This window comes from Arachis ipaensis, chromosome B10 (genome assembly GCF_059453495.1).
Source record: "Arachis ipaensis isolate K30076 ecotype BB chromosome B10, ASM5945349v1, whole genome shotgun sequence".
Classification (NCBI taxonomy): domain Eukaryota; kingdom Viridiplantae; phylum Streptophyta; class Magnoliopsida; order Fabales; family Fabaceae; genus Arachis; species Arachis ipaensis.
Genome location: NC_142435.1, coordinates 73,371,934 through 73,382,806, shown reverse-complemented (window position 1 = coordinate 73,382,806; position 10,873 = coordinate 73,371,934). Strand labels below are relative to the sequence as shown.

At 41.9% G+C, this 10,873-nt stretch overlaps 1 protein-coding gene across 1 annotated transcript; it reads right to left on the bottom strand.

Moving 5' to 3' along the window:
• Window positions 1–651: 651 nt before the first annotated feature.
• Window positions 652–2,380, bottom strand: LOC148580418 (uncharacterized). The gene is made up of 2 exons (XM_088492154.1): window positions 1,651–2,380; window positions 652–1,187 (listed from the first exon to the last, which is right to left on the bottom strand). Exons 1-2 carry the CDS (start codon window positions 2,378–2,380, stop codon window positions 652–654), a joined length of 1,266 nt encoding a protein of 421 aa, XP_088348280.1.
• Window positions 2,381–10,873: the final 8,493 nt, after the last annotated feature.

The window sequence follows — 10,873 nt, the reverse complement described above, 5'->3', positions numbered from 1 at the left end:
GGAGAAGACAGAGTTGTTGGCTGATGCTAAGGATGCGATCACTGCTACCGAGGAGACGATGAAGGCTCAGGCCTTGGTGTTGGCTCCGGGTGTGGACGTGTCTGTAATGGGGGCTTTCAAGACCGTCCGTGATGGCCGAATTGTCGACCTTGAGTAGCTTTGTATCTTGTATTTTGAATTTTGCTTTGAACTTTAGTTTTTGCTTTGGGTATTTGGTTGGCCGTGGGCCGTGTAACCGTGAACTCGTAGTTTAAACTTCGTTTAATGGTTTTTGGGCCGTTCGGGCCTCTTTTTGTATTCCATTTTAAGCTGTTCTATTGTTTATTTGTTCCCTGTTTGGGGTGAGCGGACCGTCGTGAGGTCGGTTTTTACATGGATATCCGTATTTCGGGATTGGGGGGTGATCGGTCCCCCAGTGGTGGCCGTATTTTTGTTCCGTATTTGGGACATTTTTGAAAAGGAAAAGAAAAATATAGCTTAATGGAATTTTATTGATGGTTGGGCCTCGTTAAAACCCTCCGTCTTTGGTGGGAAAGAGTACCCGGGATTATCACTTGGGCGATTTCTGAAATTTAAGGTTGTGAAAGGGGAAGATAAGTAAAGAAAAGACATAATAATAATAAAAAAAAGGGGTGACCTAGGGAGGTCGGTCTAAGTGTAGTATCGTCGTAAGTTGGCGGCGTTCCATGTCCTCGGGACTTCGTTGCCGTTAAGTCGTTCGAGCTTGTATGCTCCCTTTCCGATTGCAGCCTTGATTCTGTATGGTCCTTCCCAATTGGAGGTGAGTTTTCCCTCTCCTGGGGTTGGGGGACCGATGTCGTTTCGTCGTAGGACGAGGTCGTCAGTTGCGAATTCTCGCCGGATGACTCCGTGGTTGTATCTTAGGCTGATTCTCTGTTTTAGAGCTAGCTCTCTGAAATGGGCTATGCTTCTTACTTCGTCTGTGAGGTCTCGTTCTGCTTCTTTGTCGTTACCCCCGATCGTTCTCCGTGGACTGGGGTCTCCGATCTCTACTGGGATAACAGCCTCCGTGCCGTATGTTAATCGGAAGCGGGTTTCCCCGGTGGCTATCTGGGGGTCGTGCGGTACGACCATAAGACCGATCTGAGTTCGTCCGCCCATAGTCCTTTGGCTTCGTCGAGCCGTTTCTTGAATCCTTTGACTATTATTTTGTTTGCGGATTCCACCTGTCCGTTCGTTTGGGGGTGTTCAACTGAGTTAAAATGGTGGGATATGCATAGTCCTTTTAGGAATTCTCTGAATTTTTTGTCGGCGAATTGGGTTCCGTTGTCCGAGATGACGATCTCAGGGATCCCGAATCGGGTGATGATCTGTCGCCAGAGGAATTTTCGACATTGGGTTGCCGTGATAGAGGCTAGGGGCTCGGCCTCGATCCACTTAGTGTAGTAGTCTATGGCGACGATGAGATATCGGAGTTGGCCGGGTGCCGTGGGGAAAGGTCCGACAAGGTCGATCCCCCAGGTGGCGAATGGCCATTCTGCCGATATGATGCTGAGGTGGTGTGGGGCGGCTTGGTGGATATTGGCGTGTCTTTGGCATTTGTTGCAGTTTTTTACTAGTTGCATGGAGTCTCGGATGACCGTGGGCCAGAAGTAGCCACTCGGATAATTTTTTGGGCAAGGGTTTTACCTCCGACGTGGTGGCCACAACAACCTTCATGGATTTCGCGGAGTATGTACTCCGTGTCCCCGGGCTCGACGCATTTGAGTAGGAGTTGCGAGAATCCGCGTTTGTATAGTTGTCCTGCGACGACTGTATAGTTGGCGGCTTCCCTTTTTGTCCGTTTTTCCTCTTTGGGGTCTTCGGGCAGTGTTCCTTTGAGGAGATATTGCAGGATGGGGTAGGTCCATGATCCTTGGTGGGAGAGTGTCAGATAGGCGTTAGCCGTCATGGATATGGACGGTGATTTGATGACTTCCTGAATTAGAGATTTGTTGCCGTGTCCTGGTTTAGTGCTGGCTAGTTTAGAGAGGAGGTCAGCTCTGGCATTACGTTCCCTGGGGACGTGCCGTATGGTTACGTGATTGAATTCTTCCTTTAATTTGTTAACTTTGGCAAGGTACTGTTGTAGCAGGGGATCTCGCGTTTGGTAGTCTCCGTTAATTTGGAAACTGACTACTTGCGAATCCGTGTTTATTTCCAGGACCTTTGCTCCGACTTCTTTGGCTAGGGCTAAGCCCGCCAGGAGGGCCTCATATTCAGCTTGGTTATTTGAGATTGAGAATTCGTATCGTACTAACTGTTCGATCACGCCTCCGTTTTGACTTTCGAGAATGACTCCGGCGCCTCCGGAAGTGACGTTCGAGGAGCCGTCAACGTGTAGTTTCCATGATTCGGGGGTGGAATTTCCCGGCGTCATCTCGGCGATAAAGTCGGCCATGGCCTGCGCTTTGATCACGTATCGGGGTTCGAAGTTGATATCGAACTGGGATAGTTCGATGGACCATGCTAGCATTCTGCCCGCTAGGTCGAGTTTTTGTAGTACCTATTTAACTGCTTGGTCGGTTCGAACTACCACGGGGTGGGCCTAAAAATATTGCCGTAGACGTTGGGAGGCCGTGAGGAGGGCGAAGGCTAGCTTTTCTAGGCGCGAGTAGCGGGTTTCCGTGTCTTGTAGGACTTTGCTTATGAAGTATATGGGTTTTCGCTCTTTCTTTTCGTTTTCGCGAATAAGTGCCGCCGCGAGTGCTTCTTCCGTTATGGAGAGGTACAAGTAGAGAGTCTCCCCTGTTTGGGGTTTGGCGAGGACTGGTGGTTCTGCTAGGACTTTCTTGAAATGTTGGAAAGCTTCTTCGCATTCTGCTTCCCATTTGAAGGGGGCTCATTTTTTCATCAGTTTGAAGAAGGGGATTGCTTTTTGAGCCGATGCTCCGAGAAAGCGAGATAGTGCTGTTAGTCGGCCGGTGAGCTTTTGGATGTCGTTTATGTTTTTTGGGCTTGTCATTTCAAGGACGGCACGAAATTTTTCTGGGTTGGCTTCAACTCCGCGTTGTGTGATCATGAAGCCGAGGAACTTCCCTGCCTCCATTCCGAAAGCGCATTTTGTCGGATTGAGTCGCATTTGGTGCTTTCGTAGTGTGTTCATTATGACCTTGAGGTCGCTGATGAGTTGATCGCCGGAGTCGGTCTTGGCGAGCATGTCGTCTATGTAGACTTCTAGTTTGGTTCTGGATAGGTCTTGGAATATTTTGTTAACGAGCCGTTGGTAGGTGGCTCCGGCGTTCTTCAAGCCGAAGGGCATGACCGTGTAGCAGTACGTTCTGTCGGGGGTGATGAATGCCGTTTTTTCCTCGTCGGGTCGGTGCATGGGTATTTGATTATAGCCGGAGTATGCGTCCATGAAGCTGAGGTATCGGTGTCCGGATGCGGTGTCCACCAATCCGTCGATGTTTGGTAGGGGAAAGGCGTCTTTTGGACAGGCTTTGTTGAGGTCCGTGTAGTCGACGCACATTCGCCACTTCCCGTTGGACTTTTTTACCAGTACGACGTTTGCTAACCACGTCGTGTAGGGTAGTTCTCGGATGAAGGTTGCTTCGAGTAGGGCTTGTACTTGTCTTTTGACCTCGGCCGCTCGGTCTGACGACATTTTCCGTCTCCTTTGTGCCACGGGTTTGTCCTTGGGGTCTACGGCTAGCCGGTGGGACATTAAGTCGCGGTCTATCCCCGGCATGTCGGCTGGCGTAAAAGCGAACAAGTCTCTGTTTTGTTTCAAAAATTGGGAAAGGTCTTCTTTAAGGTCATATGGGAGGTTCTTGTTGATGAAGTGTATTCGTCCTTGGTTTGCCCTACTTGTAGTTTTTCCATGTTTCCTTCCGGTTTTGGCCTAGGTTGGCCGTCTTGTCGGGCGTCCAGGTCGGCTAGGAATATTCCAGCCGCGTCGCGGGATTTTTTCCGTAAAGCCAGGCTGGTGTTGTCGCATTCTGCTGCGACTTCCCGGTCTCCATGGATGGTTCCGATGGAGCCGTCCTCCGTTATGAACTTCATAAGGAGGTATTTGGTAAAGATGATGGCCGAGAAGTCATTGATTTTTTTTCTCCCGAGGATGACGTTGTAAGCGGTGGAGTCTTTTAGGACCACGAATTCAGATAGAATTGTCATCCTTTGGTTGCCTGTTCCTATGGTGAGGGGGAGGGTGATGGAACCTTCTGGTTTGAGAAAGTTGTCCCCGAGTCCCGTGACGCCGTTGCGGTGTGTTTGGAGATTTTCGTTGCGGAGCCCGAGCTTGTCGAAGGCTCCTCGAAAAAAGATGTTGGAGTCTGCGCCGGTGTCCACCAGTATTTTCCAGACGAGTCCTATTCTGATTCTTGCCGAGATGACGAAAGGGGCGTCTTCAGCCGAGGTGCCGTGCTGGCAGTCCTCGGGTAGGAAAGTTATCATTTTACCGGTGGTGGTGGTTGGAGCTTGGTCCCTGACGGCCAGGATTTTGAGGTCCGTTTTTAGTGTTGTTTTCGATTTACCTTTTTTTGTTGGTAGAGAAAAGTGAAATTTCTCTTTTTGATTTGCTTCCGTGGAAGGAGGACAAAAGGTCAGTGGTGAACTATCTTGGTAAGATTTAATAGGAAATGTTTGTATATTTAGAAATAGCTCATATCTGGATGTTAATGTGTGTTTTTCTTTTGTAGCTGAAAAATACCAGGTGTGTCTATTGTGAGCCTGAGAGCTCGTCTTAAGACGAAAAATTTAGAGAATGAGGGTTCGTCTTCAAACCCTGGGAAGGGAGTCGTTGCGGAATTCAAAGTCTACAACTGAACCGACAAGTGTATCGGGTCGTATCAAGCAATACCTCAGGTGAGTGAGAGTCGATCCCATGAGGATTGATGGACTGAGCAACAATGGTCAAATAAATCACTTAGTCAGGCAAGCAGAAAGTGATGTTTTTGGGTTCAAAAGCATTAAACAGTGATTAAGAAAGTAAGAAAGCAAACAATGAGAATTGGTGTGAAATATACGAGAGAAAGCAGTTAAAGTATCGGAGATGTTTATTCTTCCAAATTAAGTTTTCTTACCAACTATTTTAATCATGCAAGATTCATTCCATGGCAAATTGTTAGTGACTAAACCCTAATGTCTTAGTGATTTAGTCTCCTCTATCCTAGTTAACCGCCAATGTCTTGGTAACTTAATTTCGATTAGAGGGTTAAGTTCAATTCTAGTTTATGACCACAAAATCCTAATTACCCAAAGCTAAGAGGATTATATGTCACATATCCCGATTAGTTCAAGTAATTAACGATTTAGGAGAAATTTACTTTCAAGCTGTTGTTCAGGTGAGATATCTCTTCCGAGAGTCACAAGAACGCATATAGAATAAGGGTTATTCTTCCGATCTACCTAGATTCAAAAAATGAAGAACGAAAATAATCCTTGAAACCGAATCAATGCATTAATTAAAATAGAAAAGTAATAGTCTCAATTCATAGAAATAAATTGAGCTCCTAACCTTAATTGAGGAGGTTTAGTAGCTCATGCTTCAGAGAGAAAACTAGGGTTTAGAGAATGTGAAAGTGCGGTAGTGAGAAGATCCCCCTAAGGCTGAATCTTTTTCCTTTTATATCTAACCTAATTTGATTTGAAACTAAAATAGAATAATAAATTCTAAAGCTAAAAGATTTTGTTTGTAAATAAAAATTACAAAAATAAAAGATAAAACACTAATTAAAAGATAAATCTAACTAAAGATGCTCCATAGTGAAAGTGGATCCGGATTGCCTAGCACTAAACGCCAGGCTTGGGAGTTTAGTGCCCAAAGGGGCAGAACGCTTCCCTCCTTTGCTGAGTTGTTGGCGCTAAACGCCAGCTTGGCATTTAGCGCCCTTGTGGGTAGCTCTAATTCTTCTGTTTCTTGCACAAAAATCTACCAAATTGATCCGAACTTCACCTGAAATAATTAAAACATAAAAATGACTCAAAGTAGCATCTAAAAAGAATTTTAACAATGAAATACGCTTAAACTCAATAAATTTTAACTTAAAATAAACAGAAAATAAGGTAAAGATGCTCAGGCATCAGGGAGATGGTGAAGGGGATGTTAATCAATCGAGTCGAGGGAGGAAGAAGATTATTTTTAAAAAGAGAAAATCTGACCTTATTGATGTTGATGCATCCGATGACTTAGTGGAAAAGTTGAAAGAAATTCCTTTAGAAGAGCTGGCTACTTTTGTAAGTAATCAAGAAAAATTGTATAGTTTTGCCAAGGATGGTGATGGTTCCTCGGTATGGAACAAAAATTTTTGCTTTATGGTTGTTGTGAATGAGATGTTGCAGTCCTTGTTCGATGTGAACTTAGTGAACAAGCTTGGAGATGTTGCAATTGATCAATACCTACAGGTACGAGTTGAATATGTATATATATATAATAAGATTGTAAAAATTAGTTAGTTGAGAAAATTTCCTTTGTTTAGGTGCTCAGATTCTGACTGGCGAACATTGGTTGAAGTCGGAAGGTGAATCTAGGGGATTGTTAGAGGAAACTGATGAGTTGGCCGAGTTGAAAAGTGATTTGGATAAGAAGAATGATATCATAGCCGAGGTTAAAAAGAAAGTTGTCAGAGACAGAATTAGAGATGAAAGCTATTAAGAGCAATTATGAGAAAGAAGTAGAATTGCTGAAGAAGAGGGAGAGTGATCTCTCTAATATGAATACCTAAATGATTGAGGTTACTATAAAATTGAAAAATTTTGAGAACAATAGACAAAACAAAATTTTAGATGCCTTTGCTGAAGGATTTGAGCGTGTTGTTATGCAAGCGAAGCTATTAGCCCCCAATAGTGACTTCTCGGCGATGGATCCGGACAAAGTCGTTCAAGAGGGTTTGTTGGTGGATGACAATGATGCTGCCAAGGATAAGGATGACAACCTGGCTGATTGATCTTTGTAGTTTTTGTTTAAGTATTTTTTGTCATCAATGTTTTGATGAAATTTGGACTTGCCAATTTATTTTGGCTTTTTTGGGTTGTAATAGATAGTTTCTTGAACTTATCTTGTTCGGATAATATTCTGATAACTATTTGATAAGTTATGAACTTTTGATTGGTTGATTTGGTTCCTTGGCAATGACCATTTTAGATTGCCGTGAGTTGGTATTGTATTATACCAATACGTTTGATTCCTATTTTTCATAGGTTTGATAGGGTGCACTTGTATTGAACGAGAGTATATTGTTTGATTTGTTTGACAATTTATTGGAGTTTGAGTTTGCATGTTTGCGCATTGCGATTATGGAGAGTTATTACTAGTGGATACACTTTGTGATTGTTCAATATTTGATTGAATGAGTTGATTGACTGTAGGTAGTCATAGTTCGGATTGATATAGATCGGAAGATAGTTGACATAGATCGGAAAAAGGAGATAGTTGTTACAGAAGAAAAGAGATAGTTGATATAGATCGGCCTTTCTCAAGCCATAATGAATTGTTATATGACCATTGTTTACAAAGATGCAGGTAGGCTTGCCTCGTTAAAACCTTTCCAAGCAAAATCCTTTTTGAGAAAAATCTTTTGAGTAGGAAAAAGTGTACAAGCCTGTCCCTGTCTTTTTAGCTATAATATTGCTTCAAAGAGGAAATATTCCAAGTATTAGGTAATATTATACCATTTAGAGATTCGAGCTTATAAGCACTATTCCCGAGGACTTCAAGGATTCTGAGTGGACCTTCTCATTTGGCGGCTAGTTTTCCATGGGATGGAGGTCGTCTGGCTTGCTCGGTCTTTCTGAGTACTAAGTCGCCAACTTGAAATGGGCGAGGATTGACCTTTTGATTGTATCACCGAGCTATGTTTTGCTCCATTGCTCAGTGGTGGACAGAAGCTATGTCTCAAATTTCTTCAATTAGACAGAGTTTGATTCTCAAAACTTCATCATGATTGGTTGCTTGTGTTCTTAGTGAGGATTGAGAAATCTCCAAAGGACTCATTGCATCAGACCCATATACTAAACGGAACGGTGTTTTCTTAGTAGTAGAATGTGTGATGGTGTTATAATCTCAAAGGATTTCTGGAATCAGCTCGGCCCAAAGTCCTTTTGCATCATCCAATTTTCTTCTCAAAGCATGTAAGATAATTTTGTTTGCGACTTCAGCTAATCCGTTAGTCTACGGATGTTCAACCGAAGAGAAGTGTTGTTGGATTTTTAAGTTCTGTAAAAAGGATATGAAATTATGGTCGACAAACTGACGATCATTGTCAGTAATAATATGATGAGGTATACCAAATCTGCATATAATATGCTTCCAAATAAAGGAAATTATTTGTTGTGATATGATTTTAGCCAGTGGTTGCGCCTCAATCCACTTGGAAAATAGTCAATGGCCACAACTAAAAATTTTATCTGACCTGGTGCAATAGGAAATGGACCGAGGATGTCGATTCCCCACTGATAGAATGGCCAACTTACCTCGAAGTGATGCAATAGCTCGGCTGGTACATGTATTATTGGAGCATGTTTTTGACAATTTGTACAGATTTTCACCTTTTGATGACAGTCTATCTGTAAGCTCGGCCAGAAAAATTTAGCTAAGAGAATTTCGGATGATAAGCTTCGTGCTCCGATATGCGTGCCGCATATTTTTTCATGGACCTCGGCTAAGGCAAGGTCGGCTTCTGACCTATTTAGACACGTTAATAAAGGACGAGTATATCCTCGCCTATACAAGTTATTATTTAATAATGTAAAGAATGAAACTTGTCTCTTGAATATTTTCAAATTACTAATTTCAGCAGAAATATTTCTAGTTTTCAGATACTGGATATAAGGCAATCGCCAATCATCCACGTTTGAAATATTGCAAGTATTAATGAAATGGATGCTTGGTGTAATCAAAGTGGATTGTAAGAGAGTAGCAGTGTGTGATTGTGTACTGGCTGTAAGACCCCAAATTTTTGAAAATTAAATAATTTGAAGTTCTAGTAATTGAGAAATAATGGAAATTTTATACACTATATTTTGAATATTTAGTTTCGAACCTTATTTTATAAACAAAGAAGAATTTATTTATTTATCTATAACATTAAATTAGAAGTATTTCGTTAAAAATAATTTATAATTTGAAAAAAATAAAATAGTACTCTTAAAATTAATTATACTGATTAAATTTGATAAAAAATTAGAACTCTACTGAAATCATAAATTTCCAATTCTAAACTCTAATTCCTAATTCACTAATCCTAACCCCAATTTCTAAAATACACACACGTACACCTCCCATACTTATTTACGCCTCAGTTAGCTACGCCCACTTCCTCCTCACTCACCCACCGCCAACCATTCTCTCCCATATACAAACAGCACAGCTTCAACAAACCAAAAAGGAAAGAAAAGAAAACAAGAGAAAAGTGAGAAAGAGAGATCTGAGTGAGGGAGCCAGAGCCGCGGAAGGAGAACGAAGGGAGGGGGAGGCTCCACCGCGATGCCAGCTCGCCGCGACGCCAGCTTGCCACGCCGCTAGCTCGTCGCGCACCACCGTCGCCTGTGAAGCTGAAGGGGTCGTCGCCGTTGCAGAGAAGAGGAAGAGAGAAAGAGTAGCGCGCGAGAGTGCGAAGACGCAAGAGAGAAGGAGAATGCAGTGGCCAGAGAGGGAGGCAGCGCTGCTGCTGTCGCCACTGTCACGCACTACCTCCTTCGCCATCGCTAGGGTTACTGCCGCTGCCAAAACCTATCTATTACTGTCGCCACTGCACGCAGAAGGAAGGGGATGGCGCCGCTGCTGCCGTCGAGTTGGAGCTGTCACAAACACGAAAATTGATGGGAATCGTTGCTGCCCTGTTCTCGTTCCAATTAGGTTCAACATCCACTGTTCTGGTTATGGGAGCTAATGCCACTGTTATCTTGACTGAAACTATTGCATAGCTACTAGTGGTCCAGCCAGCTGCCTCGTTGTAATCCCACCTCTGGTTTCTTTTAATTGCAACATCGAGGTAGGGGGTTTTATTTTAAAATTAATAGTTTTCAATTTTAGAATGCCCAAAAATATAAAATAATTGCAAATATGTTAGTAATTATAATGTTATTTGAGATTAGATTTCTTTGCTGTGAATGATTGGCTGTGATTTTGATTGATTTGGTGTTAGTATGATGATGATTATGTGCGTGTGCATTGAGAATTTGTTTAGTGCTAATAAGGTTGTCTGGGATTGAATGTTTGTCAGAAGTTTTGATTTCTATTTAATAGCATTGTGATTGGTGGTTGAATCAAATTCTAGTGAGTAATTTATGAAATGGAGGTCTGTTGAATGATAAAAATATTAAGTATGGATTTTCAAGTTGAGTTCTTAAAAGTGATTCCTTAACCAAAAGTAGTAACTTTGGGGATTTATAAATGATTTTACAATGGATAGAATTGTATGGTGATAAATATGCTAATTATCGAGAAGTTATGAAAGTTAGGGAACCAGCAAAGGTGGTGAAGTCTACTTTTAAGGAGAGATTCTATCCAAATTTTTGTAAAAATAACCGGAAACATGGTTTTATTTCGAAAATCTAATTTATAAGCTTATTTTGAGAAATAATTTTATATTGAAAAACATTTGGTTTACATGTTTACTCATAGTGAGAAAAGGGCTTTGTATTGAAAATTTGTTTTATTAGTAATGAATTGAGAAGTGGAAAAGATTTTGACATTGGAACTGGTTAGATTTTAGATTTATAATTGTTTTGGATATTGGACTTGTTTTATTGAATTTGAAGTGAACTGTGAGAATTGAAAATGGGTTTACAATACTGAATTTGACTCGTTTGAATTATCAAAAATGATTTCTGAGAATTGGAAATGGTTTGGTTGGGACCCTTGAAGGGTGGCAAAGCCCAGATTTTAGAGGAAATATTGCAGAAATTTTTATAAAACTTCGAGACTTTG

Excerpts from the sequence above, each read along its gene's own strand:
- LOC148580418 (XM_088492154.1), bottom strand. The coding sequence starts at position 2,380 with ATGACGCCGGGAAATTCCACCCCCGAATCATGGAAACTACACGTTGAC. Across the intron at positions 1,188-1,650 it reads TTGTGGCCACCACGTCGGAG|GTGGAATCCGCAAACAAAAT; the intron begins GTAAAACCCTTG and ends ACGAACGGACAG.